This window comes from Barbus barbus (assembly GCF_936440315.1).
Source record: "Barbus barbus genome assembly, chromosome: 15".
NCBI classification, from domain to species: Eukaryota; Metazoa; Chordata; class Actinopteri; order Cypriniformes; family Cyprinidae; genus Barbus; species Barbus barbus.
The window spans coordinates 4,676,248-4,692,457 of NC_136743.1; the positions used below are offsets into that span (position 1 = coordinate 4,676,248).

At 40.0% G+C, this 16,210-nt stretch overlaps 1 protein-coding gene across 1 annotated transcript; it reads right to left on the reverse strand.

Moving 5' to 3' along the window:
* LOC306881425 (interferon-induced very large GTPase 1-like) lies at nt 1-12,572 on the reverse strand. Its single transcript, XM_079435525.1, has 6 exons — nt 12,381-12,572; nt 11,736-11,835; nt 10,587-11,192; nt 9,491-9,567; nt 2,510-7,933; nt 1-541 (listed from the first exon to the last, which is right to left on the reverse strand). The coding sequence occupies exons 1-5, from the start codon at nt 12,564-12,566 to the stop codon at nt 3,134-3,136; spliced, it is 5,769 nt and encodes a 1,922-aa protein (XP_079291651.1). The 5' UTR covers nt 12,567-12,572; the 3' UTR covers nt 1-541; nt 2,510-3,133.
* Between the last annotated feature and the right edge of the window lie 3,638 nt (nt 12,573-16,210).

Consider the following 16,210-nt stretch of genomic DNA (forward strand, 5'->3'; position numbering starts at 1 on the left):
ATAATTCAGTGGTTCTCCTTTGCAGACCTGAAATCCTGCAGGCGTGTCATAGGAGAGACATCAAAAATGTTGCTTTATCAAACCCCAGTAAAAATGCTTAATAAACAACACAGTAACTACATGCACAATATAGCCTAATCATGTGAACAAATCCTATTTAACCCTCCACTTCTATCCTAAATAGCATTTTCTGGTGTTTTTATCATTTGGAATCAATATTAGAAGAAAAAAAGGAAATGTTGCTAAAATGTTATCTTCCTATGCATGAATGTAGACGACTGCTTTAAGCACAGCTGACACGCAGAATGCATACAGAGCAGCAGGCAGCAGATATTTACCTGCTTGCTCTGTTTACATATTGTCTGTCTCTATTAAAGCTAAGGTGAACCCATTCACATTATATAAAAGTCTTCAGATACCTCTGTTATGCATTAGTAGCTATATGTAAGTTACTCACTAAAAAAATATATCAAACTTCAGTTCATTCACTGAGCTTTATTCAGAATTTACATCACACAATTTATTAAAACATGTAGAATATGTGTCACGTTCCCTCTCGGGACACAAGGAGCGAGGAGACGTAGGAGTTCCAACAATCACATTTATTGGAGAGACACACACAATGAGACGAGGAGCTTGGGGAGAGACGAACATCAATGACGTTTAGACCGGACACAGGGGCTAGGAAACACAGGGCTTATAAACACAGGGAAATAAGGAACAGGTGTGGACTAATCAAAACACAGGGCTAGGGACTAATTAAACTAATGAAGACAAACGAGGACAGGAACAGGAAGGCCAAATATGGGCACGGGAGGAGGGGAAACACAAGACAAGGACTGACATTACGCCCCCCTCCGGAAGGCGTGTCCTCACGCCTAACACCATCCAATGGGGAGGGGGGGGAGGGCGCTCTGGAGGCCTCCAGGGCGGTGCCCGTTCCAGGGGCCATGGCGGGTCAGGGGACTCGGGAGGCCAGGGCGGGTCAGGAGACTCGGGAGGCCAGGGCTTTTTTTTCGGGTCGTGTGGCCTTGGCCCTTGGCCCGGCCACACAGGCTGTGACCCTCTTACCCCCCCCCCCCCCCAAAAATTTTCTTGGGGAAGCTCCCCCCTGGGAGCCACAGAGGAGCTCTTGCAGCGCGGACTCTGTCGGGCGCTCTTGCAGCGCGGACTCTGTCGGGCGCTCTTGCAGCGCGGACTCTGTCGGGCGCTCTTGCAGCGCGGACTCTGTCGGGCGCTCTTGCAGCGCGGACTCTGTCGGGCGCTCTTGCAGCGCGGACTCTGTCGGGCGCTCTTGCAGCGCGGACTCTGTCGGGCGCTCTTGCAGCGCGGACTCTGTCGGGCGCTCTTGCAGCGCGGACTCTGTCGGGCGCTCTTGCAGCGCGGACTCTGTCGGGCGCTCTTGCAGCGCGGACTCTGTCGGGCGCTCTTGCAGCGCGGACTCTGTCGGGCGCTCTTGCAGCGCGGACTCTGTCGGGCGCTCTTGCAGCGCGGACTCTGTCGGGCGCTCTTGCAGCGCGGACTCTGTCGGGCGCTCTTGCAGCGCGGACTCTGTCGGGCGCTCTTGCAGCGCGGACTCTGTCGGGCGCTCTTGCAGCGCGGACTCTGTCGGGCGCTCTTGCAGCGCGGACTCTGTCGGGCGCTCTTGCAGCACGGGGCTGGACGGAACCAGCGGGAACTCAGGAGGGCTGGACGGAACCAGCGGGAACTCAGGAGGGCTGGACGGAACCAGCGGGAACTCAGGAGGGCTGGACGGAACCAGCGGGAACTCAGGAGGGCGCTCTTGAAGCGCGGGGTTGCGGGGGTGCTCTGGGCTGAGGACAGCAGCAGTGCTGGGAAGAGTTGGGTGGCCGGAACATTTGGCAGGGCATGTGGAGGGTCCTGGCGAGCGGTGAGCTGGTGAGGCCGGGTTGTTCTCGGGTTGGGTTGGACGAAGATCGGTTTGACATTCTTCGACTTCGAAATCAATGCCATGTACATTGAGGACATAATTTATCAGCCGATAAGGGAAAAACTGGACGTGGGGATATCGCAGCTGATGACATCTTTGTCCAACCCAAACCGAAAACACACACCGAGCGAGGCGTCAATCCAGCTCACCTCGTTGGAAAGCTCAAGAAACTCCTCTACCAACTCCCGACCATCCTGCCGCAGACACCAAAGCCTGTCTTCAGCCATAGTGTTGTTGTAGGTCCGGTCTTCTGTCACGTTCCCTCTCGGGAAACAAGGAGCGAGGAGACGTAGGAGTTCCAACAATCACATTTATTGGAGAGAGACACACAATGAGACGAGGCGCTTGGGGAGAGACGAACATCAATGACGTTTAGACCGGACACAGGGGCTAGGACACACAGGGCTTATAAACACAGGGAAATAAGGAACAGGTGTGGACTAATCAAAACACAGGGCTAGGGACTAATTAAACTAATGAAGACAAACGAGGACAGGAACAGGAAGGCCAAATATGGGCACGGGAGGAGGGGAAACACAAGACAAGGACTGACAATATGTATGTGGTAATCAAATAAAAATATATTTTACTATGTAGGTACTATAAGAGCTTTGTTAAGATTAAAGTAGTTAACAGTTAGGAAATCATAGTGCATTTTCACCTCTGGTAAGTGAAATAATGCAGTTGGCTTTTTTAATAAACCTGTTGATTCTTGGTTTTCATCCAGAGTAAGATACTATATATATAAGATACTAACAAAAAAACTTACAATTAAGTCTAATATGAAATAAAACAACAACAACAATATTGAATACAATTAGGATTGTATATCAGTCTAATTTCTTTATTGAATTCCAGTCAAAACCAGAGCATTACACTGCATCATCACATCTACCAATTTCTTAGAATAAGTCAGAATATCTAATAATCACAGAAAATCTAAAAAATCACAAAAATAAAAATACCTGTTCTCTATTTATTTTTATAAGCTGAGGTTACATTTCAAATGAGTAATTTATTAAACATTTTTAACCTTCACATTTCAGTCAACTCATCTATAGCACATCTAAATGAAAATCTCAGCAGTGTTTATAACAAAACATAACAGTATTCAGAAAAAAAAATCTGGATATCATGATGCACAAATATCATCTGACAGAGTGCCATTTGTTTACTTTCCCATTACAAGTATTTATCCAAACTCTCCAGAGCTTCATTTTTTGTGTACTTTCTCCATTCATCAGGAATCTCACCACTTCCTTGGAATGTCATGCTGTAGCATATTTCCAGATCTTTCTGGAATCTGCACACAAACCACTTCCAGTACGGCAGCTCAGAGTTGTCAGGCGTGATGCTCCAGTTATCATATTCAGGACCTCCTTTTCTGTATTCTTTCCAGGGGACTGTATCATCTGAAGAATTTGGGCAAAAGGATTGATCACTCGCTACTGCTGTTGTACAGATACTAATAGACAAGTTTGTTGTTTCATTGTAAAACCATCCATTCAGTCCAGTATTGCGGTGGAAAGGAACACAGTGATCTCCATGATGGTCTTCCATTGTGTTGGTGCAGATGGCTTTACAGAAAGGACACTGAACCCAACAGCACTGACAGAAGTGCTCAATCAAAATCTCATCTGGTCTTTTCCTGCAGTTTTCCAATTTCATGTCATTAATGTTTTTAAAACTGTTTTGTAGGTTTGTCATCCTCTCTTTTAGATGGCCACTCAAGAAGGTCTCAAGGAAATCCAAGTCTTTAATTTCACTGAGATCACCACATGACTTCTCTGTGAGTTTCAGCTCATCTGTCAGGGCTGTGGTGAAGCATCTGAACCACATGTTGCCGTCTCCACTCTGACTCTTGGCCTCCACTGTAGCTGCTTTCACTGCATTACATACAGTCTGCTCCTTTTGTTTTAGATTTCCTTTGAAAATATTTATAATCATTTTGTTTTGTTTGGTGAAGTATCTGTCCATTTCGTTCTTTATGAATTGTTTGAAGTGATTTCTGGGATTATGAATGTATTGTATGTATTGCTTAAAGTCCTCATTTTCTGCAAGGGATCTCAGAATGTGTTTCTCCAGATTTGGTCTGTTCTCACGTAATGCTATTATGTCAGACCTCATCTGTGTGGCCAAATCATTAGCAGTTTTGTTGTAAACTGCTTGTAGAATAGAGGGTTCAAGTTTGCTGCAGATGAATTCACTCAGTATGGTTGTTGTTGTTGCTCCTTTGTAGTATTTCTCGAAGATGTTCCAATATTGAGTTTTTTGCTTATTAAGATAGAGTCTTGGGTCATTTGCTTCTCTGAATTCTTTGTGGCGTTCAGTAAAAGTCAGTTTTGCAATGTCACACACATGGAGACTGAGATCTATGGTATACTCCCTTTTCAATTTGTATTTTTGGCTCATGGATTGATGTTTCTGTACTGATTTTTTAACACAATCTGTTATTTCCTGAACAAAACTGACATTGTAACCTCGTGTTGCAACTGGTGACTTCTTCATTTTAATTTCAGTTTCCTGAATAATTTTTTGAGTCAGATCCCTTACTGCGGAAAAATATTCAGCATTTGGGCCCATGTTCTCTTGTGGCTTTGGAGTCCCTATAAAATATTCTATGCCTGACATAATTGTTTGACCAAACAGACTAAATATTCCACTATTGCTTTTCTCAGAGCTCTCGGTAGCTTCTGCTGAAGATGCTGTTTCATCAGAATGCTCCAGATGCTTATTTAGTATCACGTAGTCACGATAATTACCCTGGGAGTCTATCAGTTTGAAGTCTTTTTGTTTTAAGCGCTCATTTACAAGAGTAAGTTCATGGTTTTCAGATAATATCCTTGTCACATCCTCCCAAAAGTTAATGTCTGAGACTGGAGGTGTGTCTTTGGTCATTTCAGTGACCCATTTACTCCACATTGTGTCAAACTCTTTCTTAAGCATATGTTCGTCTGTTCCTGTATTTTTCAGGCTTAAAGCTAGTTCCTTGCTCCGACTGAAAAGCTTGTTTTCATATTCTGTCCTTCTTTGATCCAGCTTCTCTCTGGCTTTTTTCTGTTCAATCGCTTCATCCAACTTTCGTTTTGTTCCCTTCACAAGGTCATCATGAAGAGCTATGATTCTGGTTTCAAATCTTCCTCGCCATTGACAAAGAATGTCTTTGTCTTTGTCCTCTTCAAAGTAAGACATGATTGATTTATCTACCTGCTCCTTTGTCATCCTCATGTCAGCCAACAAGTCATTTTCCTGGACCCCAATGTTTCCATTAGCAATTCTGTTGTAGAATTTGTCTTCAGTGCTGATCATGGCACTTCTGAGGCTCCACGTCCAGTCGCTGTACTTAGTTTCCAGTTTTCTGTATACCGCAATCTCAAGTGTGTTTTTGAAGCTGAACACAAAGTTTTCATTCAGCAGTGCATTCCACAGATCATTAATACGCATTCTGAACTGAGACAGCTTAATGCCGTTAGAGTTGGAAGCTTTTAAGAGAATGGTGTCCTTCAGCTCCTGAATATTTCTGCTGTAGTCTGGGTTTGGTGGTGCCATTGGTGGGCTGCCTTCCCAGAGCTGTGCAAAATACTTCACATCTTTCTGAATGTCAAATGCAATGATGTCACTGAAAAACTCTTTATCACAGTCTTCCTCTTTAGCAGCAAGTTTCGTCATCTCATCCAGTTTATCCTGCAGTCTCCGCCTTCCCTCCATGTTTTTCTCTCCGGCTGTAACATCTGAAACATTCTGATGCACAAACATGCAGCTTGGATACAGTTTGATCTTCTTCATCCTCATAAAGGCCTGAACAACAATTTGAAGAATGTCCTGCATCTCTGCTGTGTTTTCTCCAAAGATGTTGATCAATGTCATATTTCCGAGACCAACAACAAATGTGGCCATTTCATTGTCATGATTTCTTGTTGATCTTCCAGCCAGTTCTAGAGCACGAAGTCCTTCAGTATCCACAACTAGAATGTAGTCAAACTTCAGCTGTGCTTTCATCTCCTCTGACACTCTGACCAGCTGCATGAAAGCTCCTCTGGTGCACCTGCCAGCACTGACGGCAAACTGCAGTCCAAACATGGCGTTCAACATGGTGGATTTCCCAGAGCTTTGAATCCCTAAAACTGACAACACATAGACTCTCTTGTCTCCCAGTTTCTGGATGAGTGCATCAAGAACAGAGGTAACCCAGATCAGAGGAACATGGGCAGCATCGCCATCCATCAACTCCAGTGGAAATCCAGAAATCATCATCTCTGCTGCAAGACTTGGAAGAGAGGAGAAGTTAAACTTGAGGTCTTTTTTGTTTTTCTTCACAGATGAACATGATTCATATATCTGACCGATCTCTCTCAGTATGTGCTCCAAGCCAAAGGTTGCAGCTTGTAGTCTTTCAGATACTCTCTCAAGTTCAACTTGTGCAGCAGTCATTTGCCGTGATTTATCATGTTTCTTTTTAAGAGTTAGGACTGTTGACCATTTTTGATCATACTCATGAAGAAGGGCTGAAAGCCTTTCAGTAGTATAATTGTCTAGCAGGATGCCCAGCCATTTCAGAAAATATGCCACCTCATTTCCTACTGGTGAATTCAGTTTTTGGATGAAGATTTGGATAAAGTGACTTTGGACAGATGTTTGCTGCTGTTCACGGATTTTCAGCATTTCTGATTTTTTAGTACTTTTGTTCTTTTCTATGTTGTTTCCCTTATGTAGTTCTCCTAATGTCGGTCGATGAAGTTCTTTATTCTTCTGGCACCACTGATGCCACAGGTTTCCCTGACATGGCAGGAATGATTCTTTGATTTTAGTCAGATCTTTATCCTTTAGTAGACTCATCATCTGCTGTGCTGCCTCTTTTCCACTCCAGCAGTCATCAACTTCGACCTCATCCACTCTTATATCGTTGTCTTTGGACACATCTTCAAGCTTAAATAAGGAACTTGATTGAGTAGACAAGAGCCCATTATTTATAGCTTTTCTGATTTCTTTAAATACAACTGACTGATTTCTGCCTTTCAAACCAATTTTGTATTTCCCTTCCTGCATTTCTGTGAGAGCTGAATCACTGTTAGTAAGAAGGCAGATGAGTGGCTTTGAGTCCTTGTAGAAGGTTTGGATCTTGGTCATGCTTTTGTCTTTCTTGTCAAGTTGTGGTAAAATAGCAACATTTACAGAGGCAATTTCGGTCAGGATATCAAGCTGCTTCTCATGTTCTCCTGCATCACCATGAAGGTTACAGAACGCAACACAATGAGTAAATCTGTCTGTTTTCTCTCCAGATGGACAGTACCAGGCGATCTCCACCACTCCATCCATCAACACTCTGGTTCTGCTGCTGCCTGGGCAGTTCCTGTGGAAGAATGTGTTGTGTTTCTCATTGATCAGGCTGTTCATTAGTTGAGACTTGGATGAGGACACTTGGCCAAACCTGAAGAAAGCCACCATTGGGGTCTCTGCCTTGTAGACTGGTAGGAATTTGCTACAGACTTTACCTGTATCATCAGTTGTCTTCCAGCTCTTGTTGATTTGTCTAAATGTCCAGAGTGGGAACTCAATCTGTTGTGTGGATGGATTTGGTACAAGCAGAGGCAGTGCATACTGACACTGTGAGAGTTTAGTCACCATGAGCTGCTTTAGGAAGCTATCAGCACAATTAAACACAGCCATCTGAACATCCATCATATGGACTGCATCCGTTTCATCAGAGGGTTTAGAAGTTTCTCCAAAAATACTATCAAAGACATCACCATCATCTTCAGATGATTCATTGTTCCTTTTTTGTGAGTGATGTTCTTTATTCTCTATAATCTGAAGGTATCTTGCTCTGTAGTCCATCATCATCAATTTCTGTAGAAAAACTGAAGCCAGCTCCTCTTCTGCACAAGACTCTTGGGACTGTGATTGTACAATTGGCTTAAGGAAATCTACTGTTATCAGTTTGCCTTCAAGATGAAGCCTGGCAATGAGTTGCTCTGCACCTAGCTGAAAAATACAGTACCATAAAATAGTGCAGTTGAGAAGAATGTTAATTTGTACACTTTTAATACATTAAAATCATACAACAAAAACTCATTATTATACGTAACATTTGCGTAGCCTACATATTTGTACATTTAAACAGACGCTGACAGCATCTAAAACAAAAACATTATTATTTAGGCCTACAGTATATACAACTGTAGAAACATAAAATCTATAATATAATAAATATATTTGAGAAATATATTTTCCTAATGACAATTTTATGATTTGTTTATACACTACAAACACTTTTTCCATTTTGATCACAGAATATGGCAGAATAGTTTCTATACTGTAATAAATGCTATGCCAATTAGCACTGCATTATTCATATACTTTATTTATTACCAGGAGATGACTTGAAAAACACATATAAACCATATTGTTGCAATCGTGTGTTTTAATGTCTTCACGTTTCATCAGTCCAAACATTTCTGCTTTTTATTTAGCTTAGCTGCAGCGATTGCTGGATGCTTAGTTATTACTTCTATGGCCCTTGAAAACCTCTATATGAATACACTTGCCTGAAAAAAGTGCGGGGGACAAGTTTATGTGTTATTAAAAGTGTGAATGCATTGCTGTTTCTTCAGCAATACTATGGACATGTTAATTAGGCTATCACTGATTGTACAGTGATACCTGCCTACAGGTGTTGATCTTCCCATTTCCTAGACCTCTGTAAGTCAGGAAAGGGTTGTAACATAATCTCATTGATTATAAATACAACAGAATCAACTGGTTAATTACATTAATTGATAAATATTCAGTATTTATAGATTCAATTCAATTCATTTTTGTTCAAATTGTTTGCAAATATTTTTTTTAGATACTATGTGTCATGTCATGCATTCGTTTGTTATTCGTTTGTCGTGAGCTATTTTCTTAGTGGTTGATTTAGACCATGTTGGGTTAGAGGTTAACCAGGAAATAATCGCAGTGTTCCAGATTCTCTCCATGCGGTTGTCCAAGTTCTTTACTCTGTTTCCTTTGCGTTATGTGCCTTGGAAAGGCTTTGCCTGTAAGTCTATTACTTTTCTTCAGTGTTTGCAAGAATATACAGTATATGCAGGTATAAGTGTGAAATTCATAAGTTAGTTTAAAACTATTACTCTTTGGTGATAATACTAAGCAGAGCACAAATGTAGCCCTTTGTTATGTGTGTTCATTGTAAATAATGTAAATTCATTCACATTTATTTGTGAACTCTCTGTAACAAGACATTTGTAATCTTTGTATGTTTCAGTTTTACAAAAAAGAAAAGAATAAGAAACGGAAGAGGAAAGAACCTAACAGTAAAACATTCAACTTTACTCCTGCATCTGCCCTTTTTCTGAATTCTGACTGTTGGCTATCTGTTAGTGTTGTGTAGATGGAACACGCATCTAGGACGGAATATTATGCAAATTTTTGAAGTCCAACTGCATTCAAAAATAAAAATGCATCGAGTACTTTTGAGATCATGGTGCAACATGAATAATGCTCTGAAAAAATAGGCCTGTTAATATTGCAAGTTCTTACCTTTTCTTTATCTGCTTTATCAGTTTGGACCAGGCTCCCCAAAATCTGTGCATTAGTGTCCCCGGTGTTTACTGCACCTTGATTTTATGAAAACAGAGGAAAACTTTTATTAGCTGTTATTTTAAGAGAATTAACATTATTAGCAGTATGCCCAAATTTTTAAAGTACAAATGCATCTTGTGTGCAGATTCTTTTCAAGTAGGCTAATTCAGAAACATTCAGTGTGACTAACATTTATCAGTTCACTAACAAATGCCATAATAAAACTACGGAATATACTGTACATTCAGTCATGCCTTGCAACTTGACAAATGTGTTAAATATCATTAGGATACATAAAAATAAATAATGATCTTTTTGGGGGATCAAAGATTTCTTTACTGATTCAAATTGATTAAACTCAATTAAAACTAATGACCTTTTATACACTTTTTAATTTTTTTTTGTTTTATTACCAAAATCTATTTGCATGCATGATACCAGGGATAAGCAACTATTTTTCAGAATCAACCTCTGACTCCCTGAACTCAAGCTATCATTACTTCGTGATGTCTGTTTCGTAATTAAGTTTGTGTGTTTAAAGGGGTCATCCAATGCCCATTTTATATAAGTTGATATGATTCTTTAGGGCCTTAATGAAATGTCTATAACATACTTTGAATAAAATTTCTCAATGGTAGTGTAAAAAACACACTTTTTACCCTGTCAAAATCAGCTGTTTTTAGCAAGCCATTTTAGTCCATGTTGCTTTATATGCTAATGACCTCTGCTGACCCTGCCCCTGGTTTGATTTCAAAATTTTTTTTTTTTAACAATATATGAAGAGGGGGCTGGGCAGGATTGTGCATTGAACCACACTTACAAATGCTAATGAGATGAAAGTTAAAGTAAAAGAAAAGATCATGAAAGTGAAAAAATAGGATCATGTTAAAATTTTAAAAAAATGTTGAGGCAAATTTCCACAAACAGCTTTCATAATATTTAAAATATTTTAATCTATTGCAGTATTATTTTTGAATCTTGAATTAAAATTAAAAGTTGAAATGGAGTTGTGGTAAATGTAAGCCAAAAATGAACATACAGGCTGTGTTTCCACTTTGATATTCGCTGTCTTGCAGGTCTCCTAAAGTTGTGTACATCTCTCTGGTGTAGCACCGCTGATTATTGTCTGTGAACAGACGCTTGATTCTGTCCATCAATTCTCTCATCTCTGATTGGTTGTTCATGATCTTGCTGCAGGTGTGATATCTTCCTCCACATTTATTCAGCAGCTGCTCCAGAACAGAGTTGTTCTTCAGGTCATCCATTATAGTATCACACTCTTCCGCTCTCTCATAGGTGAAGACAATAATCACAAATGAAAGAACTCGATCAGAGAATATTCTCTCTAGCCATTCAATACTCATCTTATCAGCATCTGTTAACTGGCCCAATCGCACAACAAAGATGAAGGCATGGATTTCATTTTCATTCACTAGTTGACCAATAACATGATCGAGAGGTTTGAAATCAGTCTCATGTGAGCCAATCATGTTGATCACTGAGACGCAATGTTCTGATATCCTCCTCTCTTGAACGATCATTGGAAATTCTGCACTTTTATGACAGAGTTGTTTCTCTCCGAGTAGAACGTTGTCACATCCAAGCTGGACAGCATCAGAGCTTCCAAACACTGCAACGGTCAAATCAGGATCACCGCGATCTAAAGTAAAACAACACAGAGCTGTTCTCAAACTCAGAGAATATAAGAACACACCACAATGTTAATGAAATAGTGCTTCTTACTGATATATAGTTCTGTCATGGCAACTCTCTGAGAGTTTAGCATGGTAGTATACAAGGCAGTCTTAATGAATAGATCTGCTGCTGCTGCGGCGGCAGAGCAGGTACCGAGACTGGCTACTGCCAATACATCCACAACATGCTGCTGTGAGCATGTAGGAAATACTGCTGCTGCACATATAACATATATGACATAACCCCGCATATATAGCTATGTGAAATGATCCCGTAGCAGATCTAGGTGGAGCTGGGGAAGGTGGAGGGTTTCTGACACACACTGCAACTGCTACAGCAATTACTGGTTGAGTATTTGAATGTTGAGCAGCAAGCTCATTGGCTGCTGATGCAGCTAGAACCAATCAGCTACGCCGTGTGAATAATGATGTGATTATATCAGATTGAGGTATCAACCTGTGCAATCTAGAGTTTCATGACAGAACTTTGTACTAGTTGCATTTCTCACCCGTGTTGTTGTGAGATGAATCATTAAAGCCTGAACACACAGTTTTTGCATTACCATCAGGTTTCGGGTTACTCCTTTCCTCTACTGGTTTCACATTATCCTGGAGAGATAACAAGAAATGATCTGTTTCTTATTACCATGATTTTTAAAGTTTGTTAAATTGTGCGAGTGTAAAAGTGTGTATGCATGGATCTCTGAAGTATGAGGACATCTGAACATCACACTCCTATGTTTATTCTGCATCTCTACTTGTTACTACAAAGACTATGTGAAACAGCCAAACCTTTGAATTAGAAGGACAATTTCTAGAATATACATTGGACTATATATAGCGTATGTTAAAAATAAAGGTTATTTAAAGGCATTGACATCCATAGAATCTTTCCATTCCACAAAAGCTTCTTTATAGTCCAAAAAGGTTAAAGTAATCAAATATTCTTCACACTGAGAAAAATAGTTCTTCTATTGCATCACTGCAAAAAAACCTTTTTGGAACCTTTCTATTTAGAGATCTTCACACTAAGAAAATTAATGGTTATTTCAAGGACTGAAAGGTGTTTTTGAAGAGCTCAAAGTGGTGGTTCTATGCGATCACGGCGAAAACTTCCTTTTAAATCCTATTTTTAAGTGTATTATCACATTTACCTTGTATTCTCCATGTGGTTTATTTGAGGTTTCAAGAGTCTTAACACCTGCTTCTTGATCTGTTTCATGAGGTTTGTTCATGATGTCATCTGTATATTGATGTGTAACTGGAGGATTGACATCATTCGGATTTCTGTATGACACTGGAGAAGTATCCATGACATCATCATCTGTAACTTGATCCATAATTATATGACTGGAAAGAAAAATAAACGTTACCCAGGTTTGGTGGATCTGATACACCCCAGACAATAAATATCAAAAAGTATTTGATTACTTTTTCACACTTAAAAATTGCTTTCATTATATTAGATACAAAATATTTGCATGCAAATATCAATTATTATCAATCAAATATCAATTGCATGCAAATGATGCTTGGTGGGAAATAAAAATAGGCAGCGGCTATTTGAACTATAGCGATAGATGCTATTTACATTCAGTGCAAATAAAACAGCAAGATTTTATGCTACTTATTGCAAATAGTGGCAATTATCTGCACCTCATATTGTAGTACATACAAACAGTACGCAATAATAACGCATTGAGTGTAAATTATAGTTTTAATTCAAATGATTAAATGGATGCCACTTTATTGGGACAATAAAGCCCTCCCTACACCTATCCTAACCCTACCGGATATTTTTGTTTTCAACTTTTTGATTATTTCATTAATTTTTATTGATGCAATATGAGATTTGAAAAGGAAGAAAAAAAAGTTGGGCAAAAGGCTGACTCAAACTTAGGTCATCGCGTAAAATAAATCATGCACATTATTATCTGTGCCACTAAAACTGATGCTCAAGCAGCCTCTTTTATTAGTGTTGACTAACCCAATCACACGTTAGTGAGCAAAGTTATTGTAAATAGCCTTTACCAACAAGGCGGGCTATTTGCACTTAGTGTAAATAGACACTGCGATAAAAATATGACTTTTAAATGATGTTTGCATTAGTAAATAGCAGTTAATACACTAGAAACAAAATGGCTCCAACTCCACCTCCTAATATGCAACGTTATATATTTCATAGCTCTGACCCCCATGCAGGGAAATAGACTGTTTATTGACCAACTTTGCATAAAAGTTTGATTGGTTATTTGATGAAGTAAATAAAGATGAAAGATTACATTTTATGTGACATAAGCAAAAAACAAAAGGATATATCATGTGGATGCACATGATTCAATGTAAATCATCTAATAAAATGACTAAGGACATTATCAATATTATATACAACCCTTGCATCATGTCATTTAATACAACTATCAAAATAATTAAAATTAATAATAATAAATGAAAATCACCTGTTGATCAGCGACAGGAATCCAAGCTTGAAAGTCAAAAGGATTAAAAATACTGAAACAACTCTAAGACGAGAATCTCAGACAACTTTATATATCACACAGCTTCACTCTCTCGACTATAAAGCTCATACTGATTATCTCATTCTCAAAAGTTACTTGCTTTATATACTGATGGTCATTGGCCCGGATCAATTACAAATGAAAGTGTGAGCCATAGAGCATACAGGTTTCTTGGTCAGATAAGTCACATGATTTCTGGTCAAACGAAACTCAATAATGCACCAGTTTAGTCATGGTCGTTGGCCCGGATCAATTACAAATGAAAGTGTGAGCCAGAGCATACAGGTTTCTTAGTCAGATAAGTCACATGATTTCTGGTCAAGCTAAACTCAATACTGCACCAGTTTAGTCATGGTCATTGGCCCGGATCAATTACAAATGAAAGTGTGAGCCAGAGCATACAGGTTTCTTGGTCAGACAAGTCACATGATTTCTGGTCAAACTAAACTCAATACTGAGTATGCTGGCCATGCAAGAACTTGGATGTTTTCAGCTTCCAGGAATTGTGTACAGATCCTTGCAACATGGGTCCGTGCATTTTCATGCTGCAACATGAGGTGATGGTCGTGGATGAATGGCACAACAATGGGCCTCAGGATCTTGTCACGGTATCTCTGTGCATTCAAAATGGCATCAATAAAATGCACATTTTTTCGTTGTCCATAACATACGCCTGCCCATACCATAACCCCACCACCACCATGAGCCACTCGATCCACAACATTGACATCAGCAAACCACTCACCCAAACGACACCATACACGCTGTCTGCCATCTGCCCTGTATAGTGAAAACTGGGATTCATCCTTGAAAAGAACACCTCTCCAAAGTGCCAGACGCCATCGAATGTAAGCATTTGCCCACTCAAATCGGTTACGACAACGAACTGCAGTCAGGTCGAGACCCCGATGAGGACGACGAGCAGGTGAGCTTCCCTGAGACGGTTTCTGACAGTTTGTGCAGAAATTCTTTGGTTATGCAAACCGATTGTTGCAGCAGCTATCCGGGTGGCTGGTCTCAGACGATCTTGGAGGTGAAGATGCTGGATGTGGAGGTCCTGGGCTGATGTGGTTACACGTGGTCTGCGGTTGTGAGGCTGGATGGATGTACTGCCAAATTCTCTGAAACGCCTTTGGAGACGGCTTATGGTAGAGAAATGAACATTAAATTCCAGGACGCTACGCTCCATCTGACTAGAAAGCCAATTCTCAAATAACTACTATGATAACTTTTGTTCTACCCACTTAAAAGATAGAAGTACTTGCGTTGTCCAATCTATACAGACAGACTGTGTCTGTTCCTCGAATAGCGAGGTCAACATATAAATTTAATGCAGGATCTAGAAAAATCTGATCCTGATTAAACCAGAAAAACGCAAAATAAATGAACAAAAACAATTTTTAAAGCTTGGGCTCCTAAACATTAGATCACTCGCACCCAAAGCAGCTATTGTAAATGAAATGATCACAGATAATAATTTTGATGTACTCTGCCTGACTGAAACCTGACTTAAACCAAATGAATATTTTGGTCTAAATGAGTCTACTCCACCAAGCTACTGTTATAAACATGAGCCCCGTCAGACTGGTCGTGGCGGCGGTGTTGCAACAATATAGTGATATTCTCAATGTTACTCATGAAACAGGATACAGGAGGTTTAACTCATTCGAAATACTTCTGCTTAATGTTATACTGTTAGATATGCAAAATAAATCTCTCCTATCTTTTGCTCTGCTACTGTGTATAGACCGCCAGGGCCATATACAGATTTCCTAAAAGAATTAGCAGATTTCCTCTCAGATCTACTAGTTAATGTTGATAAACTGCTAATTGTTGGAGATTTTAACATTCACGTTGATAATACAAATGATGCGTTAGGACTTGCGTTTACTGACCTAATAAACTCTTTTGGAGTCAAGCAAAACGTCACCGGGCCCACTCATCGTTTTAATCATACGCTAGATTTAATTATATCGCCTGGAGTTGATCTTACTGATATAGATATCGTACCTCAAAGTGATGATGTTACTGATCATTTCCTTGTATCGTGCATGCTGCGTATTACTGATATTAGTTATATGGCTCCGCGTTATCGTCCAGGCAGAGCAATTGTTCCAGCCACCAAAGACAGATTCACAAATAGCCTGCCTGATTTATCTCAACTGCTCTGTGTACCCATAAATACACATGAACTAGACGAAATGACTAGCAACATGGGCACTATCTTCTCTAATACATTAGAAGCTGTTGCCCCCCTCAAATTGAAAAAGGTTAGAGAAAAACGTACTGCGCCATGGTACAACAGTGATACCCATTCTTTCAAGAAAGAAACTCGTATTCTTGAGCGCAAATGGAGAAAAACTAAATTAGAAGTTTTTAGAATTGCGTGGAAAAACAGTATGTCCAGCTATAGACAGGCTCTAAAAGCTGCCAGGGCAGAGCATATCTGCAAAATCATAAAACAA

Coding starts and splice junctions, on each gene's coding strand:
- LOC306881425 (XM_079435525.1), bottom strand. CDS start 12,566: ATGGATCAAGTTACAGATGATGATGTCATGGATACTTCTCCAGTGTCA. Junction 11,836..12,380: donor AACCACATGGAGAATACAAG/GTAAATGTGATA, acceptor TTATCTCTCCAG/GATAATGTGAAACCAGTAGA. Junction 11,193..11,735: donor TTCATCTCACAACAACACGG/GTGAGAAATGCA, acceptor GTTTTACTTTAG/ATCGCGGTGATCCTGATTTG.